The sequence below is a fragment of the Strix uralensis genome, chromosome 7 (genome assembly GCF_047716275.1).
Source record: "Strix uralensis isolate ZFMK-TIS-50842 chromosome 7, bStrUra1, whole genome shotgun sequence".
Classification (NCBI taxonomy): Eukaryota; Metazoa; Chordata; class Aves; order Strigiformes; family Strigidae; genus Strix; species Strix uralensis.
In genome coordinates, this window is record NC_133978.1 from 5143169 (window position 1) to 5169221 (window position 26053).

Genomic DNA, 26053 nt, shown 5'->3' on the forward strand with positions numbered 1-26053 from the left:
GCCTGAGTAATTCCCATCCTTGTTCTGCCTGGAAAACCAGCCTCAGAGGGAGGGAGCAATGGCTTTGGTGGGTGATGCCAGGATCAGGCGCCTTGCTGTGGGTGCAGGCTGGTGGAGATGGTGCTGCAGGTGGACCTTGGATGAGGCACGGAGTGGCGGGTTTGGGGAAGGTGGTGGCCTTCAATGTTTGTAGGGATGGCAGTGCTGCAGAGCTGGTGGGTTGTTGACTGGGGGCTCATCACCCCTAGAAATGGGGAGCAGTTTGGCTGGAGCCTGGAGTTTGCTTGGAAGACTGAGCCTGAGGCATTGGAAGAGGAGCTTGCCAAAGCAGCTCTGTGGTCACTACTTGCTCGTGCCATAAGCTTGTCATCCATGCACGCCGGGGGTACTAAGGCATGGCAAATGCGGATTTTTAGTTTTTTCCTTCGGCAAGAATAACTAACTCGATCTGTGGGTAGCTGCAGGACATGGGGGGCAGCCGGGAGCTGCACAGCATCCCTTCGATGTGGATCCTGCAAGTCAGGTTACTATATAGCTGCACGATGTGCAGCTTCTCGCTTTTCTAAGGTGGTTTGGAAATAGGACAGGGCTTTGTTTCCAGCTTGTTTTGTGTCACTTGGTTTCCCCAGCTTGGGGGATCCTCATGGGATTTCACAGGTGAACAGAGAGCAGGGGATTGCTCAGGAGGAGAAGGGGGACCCCTCCGAGGTTGTGTTGCAAACACCATCATTGCACAAGGTGCAGAGAAAATCTGGTGGAATTATTTCTTAAAAAGCAGCTACAGATCACAGCTGGCTTGCTTTGACCAGGAGTTTCCAAAGAGCTGGATGGCGAACTGGTGCAAAGAGAAACCCACAGTAGAAACCTCACAGCTCTTTGTGCCTGGGACAAAGAGTTGGTTTGGAGTTACAGAGAAGAAAAGGAGTGGGGTTGCGGAGGGGGGGGGAAGGTGTTGTAAGACGGGTATTGGGACTTGAACATAGCAAGAGGAGGCAAATGGGGCCATAATGAGCAAATACATTGTTGGGGATGATTGGCCTTGGGGGGGGAAGAAATCTTTCACCAGCCTGATAGTGGTATGGATGCTTTTTCCCACTTCTCTGAAGCTTTAAACATGCAGAAAACAAACTTTCTCTTGATGTCTTGGTGGCAGGAGATGGGTGCTCAGCATCAGCATCCTCCTGTTTATCCCCGGGGAGTGTGTGTCGGGTGTCAGTGATGCTGTCTGTTCCGCAGACAAGCCCCAAACCTGCTGCTACCCCCTCTTCTCACCCCACCCCACCCCCCCTCCTCTTTCTTTGGCCTCTGTGGTTTTTTAACCTTATTTTCCCCCTGCTCACTCAGTTTGCAGTTAGGAATACCTTTTATGCACTGAAGACTTATGGTTCAGCCTGAATACGTTATCAATGCGGCGTCTGATAAGTTTTCTGCCTCAAAGCTCTGGGGAAGCGCCTGTTCAGGGTCGCTGTAATAGATTTTCCTCCTCTTTCCCAGCTGCCTAAGAATAGTGTGATTTTTACTTACTCCTTAACTGTGAACAGAATTACTCTCATCAGTGGAAAGAAAATGCACGTCCTAGCTAGCGTTGTCCATAAAGGCTTGTGATGTCTCTTCCTGCTTTCATAAATTCATAAATGGGTGGCAGGACGTGCTGTTAGGAAAGAATAAATCTCTGATTATTCGTATGAGCTCGGACTGTATGAAAAAGGTGGCAAGAGAAGGATGAAGGGTTTGACTTGGTGCGCTGTGGAGCTGGTGGCCTGATCTTGGATGTGGACATGATTGAGGGGGGTGGTGTTGGAGAGGCGTGATGGTTTTATGTGGATGGCGTAAAAGGGGGAGTGGTGGAGGCATCAGGACATCGTGTTTTGCAAGAGGAGAGATGCTGAAGCATCCCTCTGAATGGGCTTGCGATGGGGCTTGACACCAACCATCCTCTGATGGCTGTGAGAGGTGAAGTGCAATGCCCAAAGAGAAGGGTTTTTCCCCAAGCTGACGTCTTGCTGCTCCCCTTCCCACCCTGCTCCTGGGTCTTGCTGGTGGGATGTGGTTGCAGTGCTGGGACTGCGGAGAGCCTCAGCCCGCTGCGTGTGGGGTGTGGGTCAGTGGGTCGTTTGCTCAGTGATAAATGAATGTCTCGACCACCCATTGTGATGTGGCTGGAGGGATTTATGGTATAAAATGGTGTCAGAGGGGGCATTTGGGGCAGCTTTGCCAGGACAAAGTGAGGATGTGGCACTTCTGGAGCAACCTCTGCCCAAAATCTTTATACTCAAGAGCTAGGACATACATGGTGGCGGATTGTGCCACCTTCCTGCCCCTACAGGGAGGATGATGCATGGGTCCCTGTTGCAGTTTGGTAGCGAGGTACCATGTGGCGTGGGATGCTGAGCATCTATGGAAGCAGCCTTGTGTGCATTAATCAAAGAGCCTGCAGCTCCCCTTTCAAGCCTTTTCAAGCCAGAGCATAGAGAGTCAATCCGTATCTATTTAAAGCACTTCAATAAATAAAGATACTAAATAAAATCACAGTGGCCCTGTACTCTCTCCTTGCTTCTAGGATTTCTCTTCCCTGCTCACACACATTTGTCTCTGGATGCATCCAGAGGCAAAGATGGGGAAGGGATGGGGACCCTCAGGACTCTCTTAGTTTGGGGGGACGACCTACACTTCACAACAGTGGTCTGGAGCCAGACGCCAACTTGAGCCGCTACCTGTGCCTCTAGCAAGCAGCAGCCCTGTCTTATGGGCATCTGCAGGGTGATGGCAGCGAGGGGACCAGGATGCACCCAGCTCCTTTCATCACCCCAAACGATGACAGTGGAAGGAGGGGGACATATTTTCTTACAGACGTTTTATTAACGGCAGTTCCCCTGCCTTCCTGGCGCAGCGGAGAAGCTCCGATGGTGTGTGTGCACTTGCTTTTTTCTGTGGCAGGGAGGTGACAAGTGGGGAGCTGTCTTTGCAAGCCCTCTGTAATGCTAATGGAAGCTGCAGGTTGTTGCTCCCCAGAGTTGGTGGTGGTGTTTTGTTTTTTTTTTCCCCCCTTCCCAAAGACTAACCAGGGAACACTTGTTGAAGGATAAAATTAAAAAGCCCATGGTGGTTTATTTTGAGGACAGTGTGTTTGCTTTCACATCATGCTGGAGGGAATTGCTCTGCTACTGTCAGCAAATAAATAAAATAAGAGCTTTGTTTTAAATTAGACTTTCTTCTGGTAGCTAATTAGGCGAGCTGATACCTGCAGTTGCCTTACCTAGGCACCAACTGTACAGTGCATATTTGAGGCACATGGCTGGTGTTGGCGGCTTCTAAACTTCATTAGCCCCTTATTATTTTTTTTTTAAATATCCCTTTAATTGGATGCAAATTCCTTGGGGCTCTGATGGCATCAACAGAGTCCTCCTTGGGTGGCTGCCCATGAAACCCCTGGCAGGGATGAAGCCAAGGGTGCCGGCACCGGCCGGGACTCGGCTGTCCGTGGCAGCCACGTACCCATGGCACCACGCGGTGAGTACAAACTCACCATGGGTGCGGGTATGATGCTTTCCAGCCACTGAGGGGAAAGTTCTGGGTTCCTAATTGTGAAAATAACCACTTGAAGCTCTTTTTGGGTATGAGAGCATCCAGCCCTCATACCGGGAGGGAGCTGAGGGGGCGCCCGGCTGGAGCCATGGCTCCTGTCCTGCCTGGCAGCAGGCGGGAGGAAAGCCAGCAGCTTGGCTTTTGCCTCCTCTCCTTCTCCCCCGCTATTATTAGGCTGCTTGAAGTTCCTGTCGGTCCTGTTGGTAATGGAGATCAGCCCCCGGGCAGCGCCAGAGCCAGTGTCTGGGCAGAGCCCATCACCCTCCTCCTCGCCAGGGAGGAAGGCTCTGGGGGGCCAGTCCTCCTCTCCCGCCCACCCTAAAGGCTGCTCCTGTCTTGGAGGGTCCACAAGCCAAGCCCTGAAGGTCTTAGGCTATTTTGGGGATGGCTTGCAGCCCTCACCTTGGGTCTTTATGGGTGGGAGGGGAGGCAGGGCTGCCTGCCAGCCAGGGCAGGGAAATGTGGCTCTCCCAGCCTGTCGCCTCATGTCCCCCAGGCCCATGCCCTGGGCTTTTCCCAGTGGGATCAGCCTGGCCCTGGCTCCTCGCTTGGCTTTTTTTGGAGCCGGCCTCCCCAGGACTTGACTTTATGGGGAAATTAAGCAGAGCAATTATCCCTGGGATAATTACACGGCCCTTGCACAAGGCGGTGGGTGCTTCCGACCCCTCCGGCCACCCTGGGAGCCCGTGCTGGCGGCTCAGCTGGAAACGTGGCTCTGTGCAAGCAGACCAAGCCGTGGTCACCCCCTCACCCACCCCGGTGGGGTCCCTGCCTCCCCCCCATCCCCACTTCTGCTCATTGTGTGCAGGGGGCATGGCGAGGGGGGTTTCTCTTCCCCCCACCCCCCCCCCCCGCCTTCTCTTGGAGCTGTTGCAGGGGCTGCCCCCATCCTACATTCCTCTCCGGGTGGAGATAAGGATCCTGTCTGGCGCCGGGGTTTCAAATGTGCTCCCTGATTATCAGCAGGCGCCGGGGCAGAGCCCCAGGCAGCAGATAAAGAGGGAAGGGGAGCGGAGGAGTGGGGGCTGCCGCCAGCCCTGCCCCGCTGCTCCCTCCGCTCCGCGCCCCGCAGCCCCTCGGACCTCACTTAACGTCCCCACTGCGCTTGGGAAGTTGTTAATCCCACTTGAAAGGGTATTTTAAATTTTCTTTTCCTCTTTTTTTTTTTTTTTGTGTGCAACACCGCTGCTGGGGCCTCATGACTGCCAGAGAGGACTTGCAGATGGGGCTTGTGTGGGGATGGAGAGGGATGAGGGAGAGGATGTCCCAAGCTCAGCAGCTTGGTTCGTTGCTTTCTATCTTTGCTCTGCAACAAATTGCCTCCCAGCACAGCACTTTGCCTCCTTTCAGCAGCCGTGTGAGGTTCTGGCACGAGGTTGCCACCGCCAAGCGTGCAGCGGTGCTCTCCTCCCCTGAAAGAGGGGACACGCGTGTCCAATGTCATGTGTAATGCTGCAGAAGACACGGTGTTGCACAGGACATTGCCATGTCACACAAATGCCCCACCAACCCCTTGCCTTGCACGTCCCCCACCAGCCTCTCAAGCTGGGCCAAGGTGCCCTCTGAGATTTATGAGCTGTAGGGCAGGGTCTTTATCAGTTGGGTGAACTCCTCAACTGGACTAAAGCTCTTATCATGCTCGTGTCCCTGCCGTGGCATCTCTGTATGCAATTAAACCCCATGTGTCTCCTCTCTTCCAGGGAATCTGGAGGTGAAGGAAGAGGCTTATCTTCCTGCTGGTGGCTGGAATGCTCTTGCAGCCCAAAGGCATTTCTCTGCTGTGCTAATGCTGAGGTCTAGGGAAAAAAAACAGGGAGTTTCGCCCTCTCTTTTCACTATTAAGCTTATAAATAACAGTGCAGCATCCTGGGAAGCACTGGTGGTTTGTTTTTTTTTTTTCCTTAACTTTTTTCTCTCCTCCCAATTGCAACTCTGGGCTGATATCCCAGGAATGTGATCTCTCATGCTTGTAAAGCCCAGCTTCTGGCCTCCTCCTTTCTCCTCCTTCCTTCCCAGGCATTAAAGAGCCATGCCTTGGGGATGAACTGGTGGGATCTTGCATCCACTGGGATGCTCCACAACATATGGGGCCTCTGGTTTCCAGTGTGATCTCTCTGAAGCTTCCTGTATTAATATTTGATGCTCTTCCTTGGGGTGAACATTAAAAAGAAATGACCACCACCACCCAAAAAAAAAAAAAGGTGCTTTTTGTTTTAGTGGGTAGAGAGAAAGAAAGAAAGAAGGAGGGGGAAAAAGCTGAAATGCAATCGTTTTTTATGGCTTCCCGGAATGGCTTGGATGTGGGTTGGACGGCAGCGGGTCAGGAGCAGAAGGAGCAGATAGCCCCATGATCGTCTGCCTACTTGCATCTTTCCCTTTCAGGTCGTAAATATAAAACCACTACTTGAAAAACAAAAAGCTCGTTAAGCTGTCAGCGGGCTCCCTCTTGGAAGGTCATAAATGTGTCTCTTAGCAGCAGCTTTCGTTCCTGTCTTGACTGGGGCATAGGCACCACGTCCCCAACGGGGCTGGATGGCAGTCACTGCCTGTAGGGACACCAGTAGCTGGTGGGGGGGCAACATCCCACCATCACAAATTTGAGACTCCCCATCCATTCTTGACCTGTGCCTTGGTCTTCCATGTGGACCTTGGAGTATCATCTCTAGGTATGATGGTATGATGGTGCTCCAGCGGAGCTGAAGTGAAGCACAAACTCTGCACAGGTTCTGTCTGCTGGTGTGTCGGTGCAGAGTCAGGGTCACATCTGCCGGCCAGGGCCTACGGAGTGTTGGCTTCTCTTATAAAGTTTCTGGTAGGTTGGTAAAAGGCAATAAAATACTTGAAATTAGATTAACTCTTGTGGTAATGGTGAGCTGGACGTAGGATGAAGGGAAGAGCATTGTGGAGCATGATGGAACATTTCCACCAAGTGATCTCTGAGCACAGTTGAGTTTACAGTTGGGTTGACAATGACGAGCAGTGACCCTTGTTGACTGTCCTGTGGCAGGGGCAGGCGCCGCAGGCAAAGGCACAAACTCCTGCTTCTGCACCACCTCATTGATTTTATTGCAAACAGCTTGGCTCAGCTCCTTGCAGCTTGCTGAGGCGGGTGTTAGAGATGATTCAAATAAACAGCCCAGCAACCAGCAGACAGGAGGAGGAGGAGGTGGTGGTGAAGAGCGTCCTGTTGCCTTCTCCTGGGAGATGGTCTACAAAGAGGCAACCAGGAGGGTTGGTTGGTCTTGTGGCTGGTGGTTGACCTAAACACAGGTTTGTTTTGGGATGTCTGTTGTTCTGGTGGTGGTTTTCCACTGTCTCTGGCTGCATTACAAGTAGACAAAACAACCTTGGAGATCCTTCCCGCACCCTAGTGAAGAGGTTGGATGTGGGGATGGAGAGGGAAGAGATCTGAAGCAGGCACTGTTGTGATCTGTGGGCATCAGGCAGCTACCAGTGGGCGCAGAGGTAATCCATTCTGGTGTGGAAAGGGTATCAGTATTTTATAGCCTGTTTTTCTTCCAGAGATATTTTCCACACTGAGAATAAGGACGCCCATCCCTGTGATCTGTTTGTCATTTAGGGCCCTGATATTTTTCTCTTGGTTACACCATGTGCTGAAAACGCAACCGCTCTCGCATTAACATCTAATTAGCAGCTAAAAAAACGTGCCTGAAACAGGAGGAGAAAGAAAAGGGCGAGAAATTAAAGATGCAAAAGACCTGTTAGATCATCTGGCCCTTCTCTGGGGATTGTTTCTGTGGTGTTTTGTCCAGTCTTGCTCAAAAGTCTCCAGGGCCATTACTGCTTCCCTCGGAGGACATTTCATTGTGTATTGAGAAAAACCTTTATAAATGTAAAAGCTTTATACAATTGAGGTAGAAGAAACAGATTGAGTCATTGTATTGTTCTTTGTAATCAGCTTTGCTTTTCATTAATTTCCTCCCCAAAGCCTTATTTAGGCTGGGAATTTTAAAGAAAAAGCAGGGAAACAGCACGTGCGAGGGATGGTGGGAACAGGCTGCCCGGCTCCGGTGGGTTCCTGTGCATCACCCTTCTTGCCCGACTGCCTGGATGTGTTCAGACATCTTCAGGAGCCTGTCTGCCTGCTCGCTGGGCCAAATTTAGCTGCGGTGTTGCACACCGGGCACTGGTTCAGTGCTCTCACCACCTCTTGCAGTGGGATCCAAGTCATCTGGGCAGCTGCTTGCTGCTGTAGCCTTTTCATTTAGCTATTTTTAAAGATGACAAATAATAGCACAAAAAAAAAAAAAGGCTACAGGTGGGCATCAGCTGGTGCAAAGATGACCGAAAATCAAGGAACAAAATAGGACTGGGCTTTTGTGGCACCCTTGCTGCTGCAGTGGCTTGGGGTGCTTGGGGTTTGGGGGCTGTGCCCTTTGCTGCAGGGCATGCAGCGACATGGGGGTGGGCACGCAGCGTCCTATGTCTGTGTCCCTGACACGTTGGATGTTTTTTGGTAGTGGCGCGTTCTGGGTGAGGCTTCTTTAACTAGCTCTCTATATCCTCTGCTGTCCCAGTGGTTTTGCTTTTTTAACCTTGCCAGCCTGCTGGATTAATTTTTTCCTTTAAAGTGCCTTGGTTCTTTCCCTTTCCAAACCACTGCCCTTCCTCCTCTGATATTTTTTTTTCTTTCCTCCTCCTTGTTTTTCTCTGACATCCTCATTCTCATCCTTAATGTCTCTCTTTTACTCCCCAAGACCCCTGCATCTTGTCTTGCCTCTCCAAGGGGAGATGCTTCAAATTCAGGCCAGCTGCCAGCATGGGTGCAAAACACCCCATAAGAAATGTCCTTGTCCTTCCTGCTCTTGTGGGACAGATGCCTGAGCGACGAGCACTATCGCTGTTGGCCCTCAACAGTCCTATATGCTGCTGCCCACGTGTACACAATGAGAAATGAGCAGCGGGTGCCAGATGCTGCACAGCCAGCTGCCGCTTCCTCGCCGGCGTGGTCCAGCGCTGGACCAGCTTTAATCCTCCCTGCTGGAAAACACGAGAAGCTAATCCCAGACTCTGCCAGAGCAAATGGAAAGTACATCTCTGCCTGCATAGGAAATGCAGAGGAGATGTTTTGGGGGGAACTGGGGCTTGCTTTGGTTTTATCTGGTGAGCTGGGGGGCTCCCGTCCTGTGCAAGGAGCGACTTGTTTGGTCCGAGGTGAAGCTGGGTTCGCCAGAGGTTTGGTGCTTTACTCCATGGTGTAACAACAAAGGAGGCAGAGAAATCTCTCCGTGCGTTTGAGTGTGTTTGTTGCATTTCCCAACTATAAATGCAGCTGGGGGTGCCTGGAGATCACAGAAGTGATCCAGACCAGTCCTGAGCATCGCTGCTCTTTTACTGCAACTCCCCCCTGCTATCTCACAGCTCTGTAGGGTTACTTGCATTCCTGTGCCCCCTCTTTTCTCACCCCCAGAGCACCCCATTGGCTGTGGGTGGGTGGAGAGGGAAGACGTGGGATGGCAGCTTGGGCTGGCGGCCACGGGGGAATTCCCCAGTGCGGAGGGCCCCGGCTGCGAGCCTGTCGAGCCAGCTTTCCTCCCGCGCAGCCGGGCTGGAGCCTGCCCAAGCATCAGGCCCTGCAACCTCCCCAGGCTTCCCGGGTCTGTGCATGGGGTAGCGTGCCAGGCGGCTCTTTCTTCAGGGCTTTTGGAGGCCTAAGAGTAGGAGATGAGAAACAGAAAGAAGAAAATACCTCCAGCCCCTGCGTCTGCTAGGCAGGACCTCCTCTTTCCTGCAGAGGAGGATGTGGGGCATCTCTCGGGGCTGGGAAAGTGTGCCCTGGTGCCAGCCTGCCTCTGTCCCCTGTACCGGGATGTCTTGCAATGCTTGGGACATCCTTTAATGCTCAGAGCCCTTCTCAGGGGCATCCTGCAATGCTCAGGGGTGTCCTGTGATGCTCGGAGCCCTGCAAAGGGGCATTTTGTGGTGCTCGGGGTGTCCTGCAATGCTCTAACTCCTGCACTGGGATGTCCTGCTCAGTGGTGACGTGCCCCTGGGGCTTCCCTCCTCTGGCAGGGGGGCTGCCCGTGCACGCCATTGCTATGGGCTGGGATGCCCATGTGTCACTGGGCGCCCATGTGGGAGTATCACAAGGTTTAACTCAGTTCACCCAGCACAGAGAGGGACACGGGAAGCTCAGGAATTGTATTGCTCAGCAAATGAGATGAGCTGAGTGATGGGCACAGGTTTCTCCAAGGAGTGCCCTTTTGGGGCAGAAAAAGGGGTTTTGGGTACCTCTGCTGCCTTGGAACTGCAGGAGCAGGTACCCGGAGCTGTGCCGGGGGCTGGCCTCGCAGAATGGCCGGGGCCAGATGTTTCCCAGATGTTACTCACTTCCTGTCTGGCTCCTCCGCATTTAGCTTTTTATGTACTTGTTTGTTTTGGACTACAAACAAAATAAAAAGGGTTTTTATAACCCTGTTCCCATGAGGCTGCGAGTTCAGGATATAATCTGAAGTCTATTCACTATTGTCTCGATCCCCCTCCCTGCCCTCGGTGTCGTCCCCGGGCACGCACAAACTCACACACTGCTTTTGTTAAAATGGTTTTTTTCCCACATGACGTCTTTTCTCAATGAGCCACAGGACATTTTTCCTTATGACCTCCTCCAGTGCTCAGGGGAGCGGTGGGAATATCCCTGGCCGGTTTGGGATGGAGGCAGGAGGAGGAAACACCATTTTTTCTCAGTTCTGACCTGCTCCTTGCCATGGGCTGTATTGGGAGGGTTCTCCTGTACATCTGAGGATGGGAAACTCATGGCATTGATGGTATCCAGCATCCTGAGGGATGGTTGGAGAGGGATGCGGGGGGGATGTGGGGAGAGCAAAGTAGCCACATAGAGAACTTTTAAAAGAAGATTGAAACACTTGGATTAAAGGTATTTGTACTTGATCAGGTCAATGCAGAGGTTAAGAAGAAAAAAAGTCAAAAAGGGGTGAGGAATGGTATTATATAAGGGAATGCGGTCAGCTTAGAGGTAGGGAGGAGGAAAAAAACCTTATCTAAAAGTATTGTATGTTCTGGCATGTCAGGAGGTCCCAGCAATCACCATAACCAGGAGCTGTTCAAATGCAGCCATGGAGGTTTCCTCTCGTGGAAAGGACCTGGAGCAAAGCTGGTGCTGCTGCTCGGTGGGCTCCTTCAGCAGATGCTGCCCTGCCTGTCCCCCTGGGTCTAGGGGCATCCACTGTCATACCTGCGGGGCTCAAACACACAGGGAAACAAAATGAAGCTGGCAGTGTCCCTTTAAAATGGGTGTGTTTGGCTCTTTCTGGTCTCCTCTCACTTCGTTTATTTTTTTTTTTTCTGCCCATTGGGGTTAAGGCCCCTTTTCCTCTTTTCTTTCTCCTTCTCTCTTAATTGCCTGTTAAATAATTTAAATATTTAGGACTAAAGGGCTTCAATTATCCATTAATTTACATTAGTAATTTATATATCAGGCTGAATGGACACACTGTTAGTGTAATGGGTCCCCATGGACAGGCAGAAGCTGTGCTGCAGTGCATTTTCCTGGAAGCACAGCCCTTTCTTTACACCTCCCAGCCTTTATTTCAAGCGTGTGGGAGGGAGCCCGCTGCCTTGCACGCATGCGGGACCAGGCTGCTGCGAAGCCTGGTGCGCTCCTGCAGGTGGCAAAGGCGACCCCATCTCCTTGGGAGAGGGTTGCTTGGGTTTGGATGCAGCTTTATTTTTTTAATTTTTTTTTTTTTTTTCAGTCTGAGCTGTGCTTGCAAGAGCCTGGCACTGCCCAGTGCAATTCCTGCACTATATGGAACACACCTAAGTATTCCCCTCTGATCTCTGTCCTTAACAGGTTCTCGCTTATACTTAACACTAGGTTTGAGACTAAACCATGGCTTTAAATTCAACCAGAAGGGCTGTTTCCCCACACGGGTCTGCATTTTATGATTGCTGCTTACTGGCACTGAGGAACCCTGGTCAGGGGCTCCTGTAAGCACCAGTTGGCTGAGCTGGAGGAGCTCGGCATGCTTCCAGGAAAACTCTCCGGGAGAGAGGAGAGACCTGTGGGAATGTGCTGGAGGATCCTCAACCCCTTCTACTGCCTCCTTGGGGAGCGAGGGCATTGCAAGCCCTAGTTAAACCTCACCTATAGACGAGCCACCTGGCTGGGGTTGAACACGTTGCGTGGTGGTGGGCATGTCCCTTAGTAAGGACAAGGTTAATTTGGGAGGCACTGTGTGGGGCGGTGGGGGCTGTCTGAGGCTAAGCCCCTTGGCCACTGGCCAAAGCCAGCTATGGGTGCCGTGGGGATGCCAGGAAGTGGATCAGGGCTGGTGGGTAGCTGGCAATTAGCCTTAAAGGCCAGTGTCCCCTGGTCAGTGACAGCTGGCTCTTCCCTCCTGTCACCCTGCCCCAGGATGGGGATGGGGCAGTACCTGTTTTCTGCGTTCAGAAATACCATTTTCAAAGGGGATTTGGGGGTTTTCAAGTGCTTGTACGTTGTTGATTTGAACCCAGCCTGATCACCACCACCCCTGGGCTTGTTGACAGCCACAGTGGCCAACTGTGGACGCCACGGTATTGCCAGCAGCTAGTCCAGTCAGGCATCACCAGGACACGTCCCTGCTGCAGCACGGGTGTTGGGCAGCATCTCGACTCCCCACTCCAGGGCAGGAGGGAGGCCATTTACTTGATTGGGCTCCAGGGAAGAGCAAATTGGAGCCGAGCTCCATCACTGCGGCTCGCCGGGGGTGCGGGAGCGTGCCCCACTCAGGGGGAGGCTGGCCCATGGCCCTGGGCGCGGGGCTCTGCACCAGACCTGCCTGCCCTCCCTGAGCAGAGGTCACTTAATGACTCTGATTACCCACAGCATGGGTGAACTTAAAGCAATTAGCACAAATCACTTATGGAAATGCAGCCACTGGGGGATGGAGAGGAGAAGAGGAGGAGGCTGGGGGGCACGATGCTTTTTTCCTCCTTTTTCTGTGTGCTGCGTGCTTGATGCTCAGTATGCGTGATCTTTTGCCCCTGCTCCCTTGAGATGTTTCTGGATCACCTTTGGTTCCTCTCTCTTGCTGCACATCCCTCGGAGGTGCCTCCGAGTCCTGCAAGAGCCGTTTCACTGCTAGCCTGGCTAAGGCTGTGCTTTTGGTGTCCTGCATCCATCCTAGCTGCGCTCCGGTTTTGAGGTTGGAGATGCTCAGTGTGTTTGTCACCGTAAAGTCCTTGGATTCAGCACCCCAAACTTTGTTTAATTTGGTAGTGTTGCACCTTGCCATCAGGCATCCTAATTTTTTAGGGCAATTTGTATCAATACCTCGGGGTCCTGTAGCACCAAGCGAGAAGGGAGGGAGGGGAAGGTGTGGGTGAAAGCGTGACTTGCGTGTCAGTGTATCACTATGTATAGGTCCATAGAGGTCATAGCATCAGTGGGGATGCTGCCATGTGGGCTGGCACAGACCCCCAAAGTTGGGGTATTTCCAGCCTTGGCACCTCCAGCTGAGAAGGGGAGGATGCTTGTGGGGCAGCTGGCCCACCTGGCAGTTGGGGTTTGGTCCGTGGGGCAGAGCAGGAGTGTGTGCGCCGGAGGACAAAGGGAGGAAAGAGAAACTCAGCGCTGCGGGAACACGGTCTGTGTCCGGAGAAGAAAAGGTGGAAATTGCCAGTGGTGAGAAAGGAGGAAACCGACTGCAGCAGCTCAGGGTCCCAAAGTATGTAAATGCCAGGGAGCACAGGAGGGGAGGAGGGTGCCAAATGATGTTAGGAAGCTCCTGAAGGGTTCCCTCCTTGCCATTGATGGAAGTGGGAGCGGGAGGGAAAAGGCTTTGTGTTTTGTTGGGGTTTCCTTCTGCTGGAGCATGGGGTGTTTCTCCCCGTGGTGCAGGAGGGGAGGCAGCGATGCCAGGCAAAGGCAGGCACCAAAAAACAGTCATCCACCAGAAAAACCCCCAAAACCCTCCCAGCTTTAATCAAATCTCAGGTTTTTTGCTCTCTGTAAAAGCAGGTGCGAAGTGCTAGGAGCCCAGCTGGCTTTGGGGTTTAGAGAGGAAGGAATAAAACTAATCAAGGCAATTGCTAAAATCCTTTTGCAACCAGCCACAGACCTCTGTCTGTGCTGCGATGGGAAAGCCAAGCTCTGGGCTTGGGTACCCGCTCTCCTACCTGCTCTCGGCTGCAGGGATTAAAGTATAACGGAGGCAAGGGGATGGGGAGGCCTTGTCATCGAAGGTAGTCTCACTGATTGTTTGGTTTTTTATTCCTTAATAGGGATATTGCTGAAAGAGGGAGGAGAGAAATGTCTTAATATTTGATATTCAACATCAGCAGGGATTATTTCTTTTTTTTTTTCTTAAATCTTTTTCTATCCCTGTTCTCCCCCTCCCCCCTTTTTTTTTCCTTCTGTTTGTCTCTTATTGTTGCAGGAAAATGAGAAGAGAAGAAAAGGGCAGAGAAAGGACAATGAAAAGCAAAATATTTCCAGCCTCCATTTGTGGTGGTTGGGTGGGTGGTTTTTTTTTTTTTATCATAGCAACAAATCTGAAAGATTAAGGGCAACTTTAAAGACTGTTTAATAAAGGGACCTTAATCAGTTGTTCTTGTGATGTTCCTCCCCCAGTTGAATTAATGGGGAATTTGGGGCATCGAATGGACCTTTTCGGTTGGTTTTTTTATGATTAAAAAATAATGCCATGATTAAAATGATTTAAAATCAGTGCAGCATTGCACTGAGCACCTTCCTCTACTGAATTTGAGTGCCCCGCGGGGTGGGAGATGACCCTGGCTGGTGGCTCTGGCAGTGGAAGGCCTGGCATGGGGTGCTGCAGGTACCTGGGAGCGGACGATGCTCCCGGCCCACGCCTGCTGCCAAGCGAGCTGCGGGAGGAGAGTGGGAAAAGCGACGGGGAAAGTAGGGCAGCGTCTGGCGAGGGGCCTGCGGAGAGGCTGGCTGGAGGCGGCGGGGAGCATCCTTCCAGCCGGCTTTGGCTTCCCAGGGCTTGTGGGAGCTGCTAGGGAGGAGAGAGAGTGGGTGAGAAAAAGACAAAAACGATGGGAGGGGGGGAAAAAAAAAAGCTTTCTCGTTTTGCACTGCTTTTCCCTTCTTTGCAGCCAGCTGCTGAAACTTTTTGCTTTACCTTGTTGGGCTTATGCCATCCCTCACTCCTCTGCATCGGCTTCGTTGGGGTGGGCCATACACAGCCCTCCTTCTCTGGATTTTGGCACAGAAATGCCACCCAGGATCATCAAACCTTGTGAGCCACTTTTACAGGGCAAAGCTGGGTTGTTCCCACTCGGTGTTTGGCATCTGGATGCTCAGGGGGTGAAACCTGCTCCTCTCCAGCTCGTGGCCCCCGTGTGATGTGTGTGTCCGGGCAGGGATGTGTGGAGCTGGGATGCGCAGTGCGCAGCAGAGCATCCTTCTCTTCCCAGGGAGCACCGGGCGGTTCACAGCCCCACTTTCTACTGGTTGAAAGTTGCTTTTCTTGCCCAAAGCCAAGGCAGTCGCCTCCAGATTTGCACGTTTATAAAAAAAAAAAAAAAAAAAAAAACAACAAAAAACAACCAACAAAACCACCAACATTGCAAAAGAGCCGCCTAGAAATTGCACTCTCAAGGGGAATGCTGGGGAATTTACATTTTTAAATATGTATGTAATTTGGGCGAAGGGGAAATCGCTTTCTGTCTGCGAAACTGGCAACTTTCTTTCTCACGGAGTTAGCATTTTAAAACTGCATTGCTCATTTGAACCTTTTTTTTTTTTTTTTTTTTTTTTTTTCCAGGAAGAGATTGCATCTTGCACTTGATTTACTGCAGTTTGAATGATAATTAATAATTCCTTGGACTTTCTGGCATTAACTGGGGCAACAAGTCCCTGTTTGTTCCTTGTTTTCTTTTCCCTTCTCTCTTTTCTTGTTGAAATTATTATTCTTCTCACAACAGAAACACAGTACACGCCGTACATGTGAATAAACAGCATATTACCGCATTATCTGCTGCTGGCTTTTTTCTTTTATGAGCCAAAGCAAATAAATAAAAGTTCATATAATTATTATATCCATTAAAAATAACACTGTAGCTCAGTAAACAGTACAAACTATACAAGAGTACCGCGACAATGGAATTAAAATAGCACAAAGAAAAGTGTCCGTGCCCATAACAAGAACCAACGCTAGATGAAATTTTGAGATAGTTTTCAAACATAACTGCTTCCCTGAAGGAAATGTATAAAATAGCACAAAAGAAGAGAGCACAATAGAGTGTAATGGGGATTTGCTACATAATTCCTCCTTCTTTTTGCTTTCCTTTTTTTTTAATTCATTCTCCTTTCCGTGGGTATTTACGGGGATTCGCGAGGCTCACAGCTCCGCTCTGTTAAAACCAGAAATAAGGAACAATTTACTCCAATCTGCCTGCGCCGTGTTATAAATCTATATAATGAAAAATGAAGAGGTTCGTACCATAAGGGATCTCAGCTGTTTACACTTCTCAGGAGGCTTCGCCTTTGATTATCATAATCATAAAGATAAACAAAAGAGTAGTGGCTCCATAAATACTCCAGCGTAATGCATAATCAACAAGATAAATCTCTCTCCTCTGAACTCCCAGCAAGGGAAGTTGCTGCCAGAGCTTGGGTGTTTCTCCTCCAGGGATGGCAGTGGTTGGGATTTGGGTTGGACCCTCTTAGCCGTGTCTTGCAGGTACAGGGATGCTCTCCTGGGATGCACAGGGATGCTGTGGTGGGCGTCCTGTGAGAGGACACCCAGCTTTTAGTTTTCCTCTCGGGCTGCTTTGCAAAAGCTTGACCTGGGGATTTAGCTAAAGAATTTTTTATTTTATTTTATTTTTTTTCAGTTAGGTGAAGTGGTTTTTGATTGATAAGGCTGTTGCATGCAAAAACCTCCTTGGCGCTGCCTGGCTCCTTCTTCCCATCCGTTCCTCATCACAGACTTTGCTTTCTGTTTTTTCTTTCCCCTCCCTGTCCAGTCCTGGCTTAATAAAGGTGCTCAGTGAGGGAGGCCGGCTGCAGGCTTTTCATTTGACTGAGAGAGGAATCTGCTTATTTTTTTCCAAGGGTGTAATTAGGGCTGGCTGGGTGCACCCCCTCATTACCCACACTGGGGAGGAATGCTCTCTAATTATAATGTTTGCCTGCCGCCGGGTGGGGGGAACTGCTTAACCCGTCTGGGATGCCGCTGCAAAATGTCCGTCTGTCCCAGTATCTGTCTGTCCCGGGCTGGGTGGGCTCCAGGAGGAGCTGGAGGTGATGGGATGGAGTCACAGGGTTCGCTCATGGCTGGATTTACCCCAGGAGATGATGCCAGGTTTGGCAGGAAGGGGATGCAAAGCGACCTTAAAACTCCTGGAAGAGGGCAATCAGGAGAAAAATGAGCCGGTTGGTCAGGCAGAGATGCTTTGGGGAAAATGTTAGGTGACTCTTTCCAAATTTAGTTATTAATAAAAGGTTGGTGAGAGTAGAGGCTCTATTGTGTTGCATAGAGGAGGATGAGGGAGTTTGCAGCCTGGGGTGCCGACGAGCAGCGTGTCAGTCTGTCCGTGCTGCCTGTGAGTCCTGCTGCTCCATACGGGGAGCAGGGAGGTCCCCAAACACAGCCCATGCAACCCAGCTTGCAGGTGCTTTCCTGACTGGTGGGAGCAGGAGGGGTGGGCTCTACTTTTTGGGAGGTGGAGAGGAAGACCCTATAAATGCACCACCCTGAGGTCGAACAACGCCTTCTGCAGACCCCAGCACACTGCTGGTAGTGAGGGTTGAAGACAGTTGAGTTACCAGTACATGTGCTTGGGGGAGGTGTCAGATGCCACGGGGATGGGCACCCCCATGAGCACATCAGTAGCTGGACATCCCCGTCGCTTTTTGACCTTGAAATCCAACCCTGCTACAGGCTGGAGATGAGATGCTGGGTACCAGTGTTTCTTCTTGCTACCCCTGAAGGATCTGTCCTCTCAGGTTTTTTGGCCTCTGTGGGCAGCTTGGGTCTGTCCCATCCCATCCTCCCATGGAGGGAGAGGTTAATGAGCGCCATGCTGAGTTAATGAGGCTGGGGGTTACATCAGCAAGCTGCAGCCCTTGGGATAGCGGTGCCAAGGGCCTGTTACATCCCCTGCATCTCACTTTCGTCAGCTTCTGTCTGAACCTGCTTTAAAAAATTCGGAGGGTTTTGGAGGCATGAGATTTTGTGGGCTCTGTGCAAGGAAGTAGCAGGGAGAGAGCTGGGGAGGAGGCTTCACGCGGTGCAAGTGGCTTCAAATCTTCCAAACCCATCCTCAATGACACCCTTTATTTTGGGCCATCCTCCTTTCTCCCTGATTTGCCTCAAATGGGACGAATCCCCAGAGAAGGGGCAATGGGCCATGGCTTTGCATGGCACTGATCAATGTAGACTTTGCCTTTGAAGCTGCCACGAGCTGCCAGCACCTCCTCGGCAGTGCGGCTTCGTGTTGGGGTGCTTCATGTCGGGGACCACACTGGTGTGCGGGAGGCTGAATTTGTGCGATGGGAAGCAGAGCAGCAAGGAGAAGGGAATGCTTGGGGAAGAGAAGATGATGTTTTGGGGAGAGATGATGCTCAGGGTGCTTTTAGGAGGAAAGTTTTGGCTGTGTTGTACTGTTGGACCCGACTTTATCCCAGGAGGGTGCTCTGCAATGGGAAGCCCTTGGGAACAGGGCAGGCCTGGACTGGTGATGCGGCTCCCCCTGAGTTTAGGAATGGACTGAAATGTGGTGGGATAAGGACTGCATCCCATGTGATGACCCTCGCTGGGGTGGGGATGCCTTCACATTCCTCTGGTGCTTGCAGTGGGGATGTCCTCAGTCTGGCAGGCATTCTGGCATGGGAGTGAGCCACGCCACGGCTCCACCATCGCAATTTGCTGGAGCTTAAATGGCAACAGCACTAATCCCTAAATGAGTCTGTTCATACATTTCCCCCAAAGGCAATAGAAGAGGGGATTTGGAGTGGGGGAAGAGCCCCACTCCAGCCTTTCAGACACCTCATCGAGCCAAGCCAGTGGCTGGAGCATCCCTGCCAGTTCAGTCTCTGGAGCTGGAGCCATCCCCCACTGGGGGATTGGGAAGGCAGGTGACTCTTCTCCTCCGGTGCTGGAGATAAGCTGTCGTATTTTTTTTAATTTCTACAGGAGGATTTCTACCCATCCAGCAGGCAGGAATGTGTTTAACCATTGCCTCTCAGGCCTTTGCATGAAATAGTGCTTGCCACAAGACAGGCGTGAGTGGGGAGATATGGAGGCAGAAGGGGTTAAGCGCCCACCGCCACTGAGATTTAGCTGGAGAAACCCAGCCGGAGAAACCCAGGCATCCCGGCTTAATCCTTACATCACATTCCTGCCTGCCCGGTGCGGCAGGGAGGGATGCGTGGCCATGGGTGATGGGCACCAGGCTTCGCTGCCGCTAATGCTCCTGTAATCTTCCAAATATTTGGAGGGATAACAATTGCAGGAGAGAGGATTTTAACGCTTTCCTGCGGAGGTTTGCTCGGCCATTGCTGCAAGGGGAATTGCTTTCTGGGTTTGTCATCCCTTGTGCCGTGTGTTTTGGGGTGATGGAGGGGTGTTAATGCTTGACCCTGGCTCCAGTGCTGCTCTGGGTGCAAACTGGTGGTGCTGGTTGGTTGGGGCCATCGATCTTCAACCCAGTTGCAAACACTAGCTGCAAACATCTGCAAGTCATGCCCCAGGGAACAGATGCTGCGGATAATCCAGCTCAACCCCAGCAGATTAAAATGTGTGATGAAGGATGGGCGAGAGGAGGCTGGAGAGGAAAGAAGTCGGTGCCTATTCCTCTCCTCCCTTTTCTGCCTCACTGCTCCTACCACGCTCATCTTCAGGGCTTCGGGGTTTGGTCGTGTGGGTCGAGCCCAGCGCTGCCCCTTCCTTGCCTCTCCTCCCAAATACAGATATAGTGCTGAAGTCAGTGCTCCAGCCTGTCCTGTAGCACATCGTGCCGCAACACCCGACCACATGTCTGGGGGATGACAACAGCCTGGGACTTCCAAAAAAAAAAAAAAAAAGGCCCAAAAGGGAGCTGGGAAGCAGGCACCCACCTCCAGTGGGAAGGAGGGAAGCCGGCAGATGGGAACCCCCTCTAGACGTCTGCCAGGGAGATGATGATTACAGTCACTGTAGCGTGCTCTCAAATATTTATTAGTTTGTCGCTGCTGGGAGTTTTATTGCTTGTCTGATTGCAGTACTGGAAATCCCGACTGTGCAGGGCTCCTTCCCTGGCTTTGCATGCAGAAGTGTCTCTCTTGTATGTGCTGCTCCTGTGGTCAATGGCCCAAACTGTCACCTCAGGTGGGATCAGAGCAGTGTTGGCCAAAGCAGCAGTGGCCTCTGTGCACATGTGGGGTAAAGCATCCGTTCCCAAGGGTGGTGCTTATGGCCAGCTCCCTACAACACCCATGCAAAACCTCCTGCTGATGAGGTCTTCACCGATACTAAAAGCATCTGAACGTCCCAGTGCGTACCCCTGCCTGAGACTGGTTGCCCAGCCTGGAGAAGCCAGAGACCCACTTCTTGCAAGGTTTCTTATATATGTAATGCAACCATAACATAATGTTATGCAAGACCATTGCAGGGGAAGGTTGTCCCAGCAGAAGATACTCTCTCCTGCATTTATGGGGCCATTTATTAATGTCCTTATTACGCTGGAGCAAACCAAAACCTTTCCCCAACCTCTCCACCCTCTGCTCTTTTAACACTGGCACCTTGTCCTTGCTTGCTGGAGCTATTTGCCCCCCTGTCCTATGGAGGAAGGACCACACGGTGTTGCACCACTGGGAAGGTGCTTTTTTTTTTTTTTTTTTTTTTTTTGGTGTGTTTTGCAGTTGCTGCTGGATAGTCAGGGCAGCTGGGAGCAGCAATTGTTCCTTCACATGCTGCGAGCGGGCATGCTTTCCCCTCCACTGACTGTACGTTGGTTTTTTGGGGGGCCCACCCATGAGCGTTAACAGAGCGAGAGGTTTCCCATGCGGCGGGTGGCCGAGCGTCAGGAGTGGGGATGAAAAGCTGGGTTGATGGCTTATGATAAATGTGCCCAGCATGATTCTCCTCCCTTTTCTCATCCAAAGTCCCCGTTGTTCCTCTGCCTTAATTCTTCCCCAGTGTGTTTAAATACCAGCAGCCATACCGTGCTGGAGCCAAATGCCCTGCCCAGCTGCAAATGCTTTTTGTCGACTCTGTATGGTTTCTGGATGGAGAAATCAGCCTCCCCCTTGCCTTGCTCCTCCTGTTCATGAGCGGGCAGGAGCCTGGAGGAGCCGTGGGACTGGGGCTCTGCGGCACAGCCATGAGTCTGCCATGAAAAACCCAGCATCGTTTTCCCTGTCTCCTGTTAGAGCTGCTTTTTTGGCCCCAGATCCCTCTTGGCCAGAAATAAAAGATCTCTCAGCTGTTGCAAGTTTGCAGGATTTAAACTTTTCCAGCAGCCAGGATGCTCCTAGCTTTAAAGATTCGGGTTTTTGGGGTTTAAACCTTAAACTGAGCAGGTTTTTATAGCCACCAAAAGCAGATGCTGGATCTGGCCAGGGCCAGGAAGATCATCCTATTCCATCACCCTCATCCACAAAATCACTGTGCCCCCATGGAGAAGAAACCTAAAGCATCGAGCTTGAGACCCCCAGCATGGATTTGGGCAGACCCCCTCTCAAGGCAGGGGGCCAGATGGGACCCGTCGATGGGAGGATCAGCAGATTTTTGGTACCACTGGCAGTGTTTCAGCCCCGAACCCTGTGCTGGGGGATGGAGGTGGCTCCCACCACAGCCCAGAGCATCACCCATCCCACTGCAGATGATCACAGCTGAGTCACAAATCTGCGATTTTCATCCCAGTCAGGCCATGACTCATCCCCTCCCCGCTCCCAGATGCTCTTGGGTGACCGAAAGTTTCATTTAGCATCACCGAAGTGATGGTGGGGTGAGAGAAAATGTGTCTTTGGTGTTGGTTGCTGTTGAAGGTCTCTCCTTGCCTGTGATTTTGGGTCAGGGGACACGTGTGCTTCAGGGTGTCACCTCCATGGGGGAAGATCCTTCCAAAAATCCGAAAATTGGCTTCTTCAGGGACATTGGGTCTTTGTGGGTCACCCTTATGGTGCTGGACAGGCTGCAAGACTCCTCGCCTGCATCCTGGGGTATTACACCTGGCTTGGGGAGGAAAAAAAAAAATAGGAAGAAAGAAAAGAAATAAAAAGTAGCTGGCGCAGACACGGAAAAATGACTTAATGGGGAGCTTCAGGCCCATGTAACAGCCAGGGATAGTATATTTTGGAGTAGTGCTCATCTCTACCACTGCCCTCGGTGGCGCCTGGGGGAGCCTTGTGCTGGCCTGGGGCAGGGCTTGTGGCAGGGCCGGGGAAGTGGGGGGCTGCCCTTTGCCAAGCCTCCTTGAGAGACTAATGACCTTCAAGTGTTTACATTCTTTACAGCAAGCCTGCTTTCTAAACCCACCTGCCCTTAGAGTTGTAAAACAAAGCCCGGGAGCCACCCCTGTCCCGGGGATGGGTGGCAAGCAAGGATGTTGTGTGGTGTCCCCACCCCCCTGGGCATTGCTCCAGTGGATTTTGGAGGATGCTCTGCAGCAGGTGCTACCTGCGCCCTTTCCCGGCCGCCGAGCTCGGATCCGACTCTGCAGGCTGTGTGCTGCAGGGATGCGGAGACCATCATTTCAGAAAGGTTTTCGCATGAGCCCATGAGTGAAGTTTTGTTGGCTGCCTCCATTGCCAGTTGGATTATCTCCTGCCAGCCCCCTTTGGCAGGGAATTTAGGTTTGTGGCATCGAAGCAATTTAAAAAAACAAAAAGAAAACCCAATAAAACAACAACTCAGTGGATGCAAAATTGAATAGTAAATTAAAAAAGAAAAAAAAGTTTTCTTTGCTGCTGTGATACAGGTAAGAGGCTGCTCAGCAGGACAGGGGAGCAGGACCAGTGACCTGATGTGGGCACTGGGAGAAGTGTGGGGCAGTTCGTGGTGGGGGGTTCACACCTCTTCATGCCCTGTCCCCCGCCCCGCTGCCCATGGCGAGGTGCTGGGAAAATTACAGGTCTGCAAATGAGATGGGGGAGGAAACGGCTGCCAATGGAGAGGTGGGGAAGAGCCAGCCAGAGAGAGAGAAATTAGCCCGGAGTTTAATTCATTGTTTCCAAAAGAGCAGTTAATGGATTATGACAAATGTCCTACTGCTCTCCCTTAGTGCTGTGTTAAATGGAAATGGAAAGTCAATTTTCCTAAATGGATTTTAAACGACTGACCTCGTGTGTTTTTTTTCCCTCACTGATTTTTGCTTGGGAGGCAGCTTGGTCATCTTGGTTTCTTGACGCATCTGATTATTTTTTTTCTTCTCCTTCTTACATCTCGGGAGCCTCAGATTCTCTCCGTGCAGCACTGCTCCTTGCCAAGGGTGACGAAGGGAGTGGGCTCCTTTCTTCCTTGCCAGTTCCGGAGATGTTATCACAGGGCTGGGGATATTTACTGTTTTCCTGCATGCTGCAGTGACTGGAGTTGAGAATCACAGCTCTCACTGGGGGAAGAGAGGAGGAGGAAAGGCTCATAACTCTTCTAGGTGTAAAGAAAAGCCTTGTGATGTGACCCGACTGCTAGCAAGATGCCCAGAAACAACAGGTTAAGCAGTAGCATCCCAGTGCATGTATATATTTTATCAGTCCTGCAATATTTGTGTTTGATCTTCATGGGTGAAATGGCTGGAAACAGGTTTCCTGTGTTGGACGCTGCAGGTGTTCCTTGACATCAGTCATAGCATCTTCTCAAGCTGGTGCTGGGCATGAGCCACCATGAGGGTCCCGCTCTTCAGGGATTATGTCCCTGGGTGAGCACTGAGGTGCTTGCCCCTTTTCAAGACTTTTCTTGGCCTGGCCTGACCTCCTCTTCTGGTTATTTTTTCATTTGGATTGTTTTTGAGAGCAAACAAGCAAGAAGATGGAGTTCACCGGGGCACTGACCCGATCTGCTTTCTGGGGTGGGATAGTGTGAGTTCTGATTGCGTTTTTGGGTGATGTTCTCGGGAGGTGGCTGGGCTGGAAGCTATCGCTCGCTTGTGATGGGCAGATAGCCAGTCCATGGGGGCTGCCAGTGCCCCCCAGACCTTGTGTGATGCCAAGATCCCCACGCACGAGTGTGAGAGCTGGCAGGGGTGTGCGATCCCAAACATGGCTCCACCGAAGAGCGGTACGTGTGAGATTTGTGCGGGGTCATGATCAGTGTTCCCAGCACAAGCCCTGCCAGCATTTTGCTCTGAGCATGCCTGTGCATTCCTCAGGGCTGTGAGAGGGAGACTTGGGATGGGGGACACCAGCCCCTCTGGGTCGTCTTTTGTTGTCCCCCTCACCATTTATGGGCTTGAGTTTGTTTTGATTTTTCCCTCGTGGTGTCCTCTAGTGAGATCACCCCAGGCTTTGGGGTTGGCCAGGGCTCGGGGTATGGATAAGCGGGCTGGTACCCAGGCAAAAACAGGATGCACCCCGCAGCAGCAACTCTGTAGCTAGCAGAGATTGCTTTTCTTATTTTTGGGAGCCTCCAGCCCTCTTTTGCTTTTCTGAGCCTCCTTAGCAAGGGCTGCTGGTGACACCACCACCACATGCAGGGCAGTCCTGGGAAGGAGAGGGAGGGATGAAGCGGCGTAGGTAGGAGTTGCATCCCTCCTGGGACGGGACTAAGGGCACTTCCCGACCCTCTCGCTCCCCTGGCAGGGCTGGAGTACAGCGACGTGCTGCCCGACTCCTTCCCCTCAGCCCCGGCGGAGACCCTCCCTCACTTTCTGCTGGAGCCGCAGGACGCCTACATCGTGAAGAACAAGCCGGTGGAGCTCGTGTGCCGTGCCAACCCTGCCACCCAGATCTACTTCAAGTGCAACGGGGAATGGGTCAACCAGAACGACCACGTCACCAAGGAGAGCTTGGATGAGGTCACCGGTGAGCAAACCCACCCTGGCATCCCCCTGCCTTCCCTTCCTTCCTCTCTCTTCTTTCCAGGCGCTTCTGCCCTTTTCTCTCTTGCACATCCACGCTGGAGATGATTCTCCTCCAGGTGGACCAACAGGTTCTTTGATTCATTTTTACCATTCTTAGGTGATTCCAATCTCATGGGGTTGCTTTTGTATGTTTTCCATCTCTTTGGTCTTGTCTCTCTTTCCATACTATCAGTGAATTTTAGTAGAGGAGCTGCCCCTTTCCAGACTGTTGATAAAGACATGATGATGGTACGGGTCACCATACCCTGTAGGAGCTTGAAGAAGTCAGCCTGCATGCTTGCCTGCTTACCCTTTTGCAGGACTTGGGGTTGTTAAATGGGATTTGAAAGGCAGCACGTTTAAAACTGATGAAAAAAAGGAAACACTTTCCTACAAATGCCTAATCAACGCGTAGGAGTCATTGTCACGAGGGGTGGCAAAGGCTGGCAGCTTACTCAGGTTCGCAAAGGGGTTAGATGTTTAATGGGTAATGAGAACATTTGCAGGTAGGATTTGAAATGCCTTTTAATAGCAGATGAGCTCTCCCCTGCCTCAGAGAACAAGTCAGCCGCTGGCTGCCTGAAATGGGAGGGTGAGAAGGTGGTTTAAGCATTTTAGAGGGTGTCTTATTCCATGGGATTGAGCTCCGCAGAGCTGCTTGCCCTGTGCTTTGAAACGTCCTGGCATGAGAACACGGTGTGGGGGTTGGATATATCATGTAATCAAGTAAATTTGCTAAAATTGGTATGCTTTAGCTCAGCTCCCACCTTTTCTGCACCAATTTTGATACCTGTGCCCTGATCAGGAGAGGAGGAAAACAGTCGTGTTTCCTATGTAAGATCTGTTCTCTGCAAATCCCCGAGCCTGCAGCACTCCTCATCTCCAGAGGGCTTTAAACCAAGGCGGCCTTTTGAACTGCTGCAGCATTGGCCCCAGAAGGCAGGCTGGGCTTAGAGGAGAGACTTTGTTAGCCTGGAGGAGCACAAGTACTTTTATAGAATCTCCTCTTGTCCCGTTTTTCCCTAGCCTTGTCCTTCCCCAGGATCTCCCCGGCTCTTCATCCAGTGCTAGCCGTTAGCCAGTCCTCACTTGAGTATGTCTCTGAACCTGCTCTGCAAAGGGAAGATCATTTATTTTCTCCGTGGCTTTCTGAGCCTTTCCTAAAGCTGCTTTGATCTTTTCCCAGGGTGTTTTTCTTCCAGAGGATCTCTTTCTAAAGAATGGCCAAAAAAGCACAAGAAGGCTGTTCCCTTGCTTCTCCGGAGGCTGTCAGGAGCACTGACAGCACCGTTTCTCTCTTTTGGGGGGCATCTCTACCTCCCAGCTCTCATGGAGGCCAGATTTGAAACCCTCACCACTCTAGGGCAAAGTCAGGGCCAATTAGTGAGCAAGCAGCCTTTGCTGAGGGGTTATTAATTTATTTTTAACGTGTGGCCATGTAGGGTCAAGCCAAAGGTTCACGTGCCCTGTGTGCAGCAGTGGTGGATGCTTTAGG

The 26053-nt window shown here is 51.5% G+C and overlaps 1 protein-coding gene across 2 annotated transcripts in view; it reads left to right on the forward strand.

The window, feature by feature from the left end:
• UNC5B (unc-5 netrin receptor B) overlaps window positions 1-26053 on the forward strand; it is a 56241-nt gene that overhangs the window by 14360 nt on the left and 15828 nt on the right. For both annotated transcript variants that reach the window (XM_074874224.1, XM_074874225.1), the window contains exon 2: window positions 24299-24520. In XM_074874224.1, the coding sequence (XP_074730325.1) occupies window positions 24299-24520 (222 nt within the window). The remainder of the gene's footprint in view (window positions 1-24298; window positions 24521-26053) is intronic.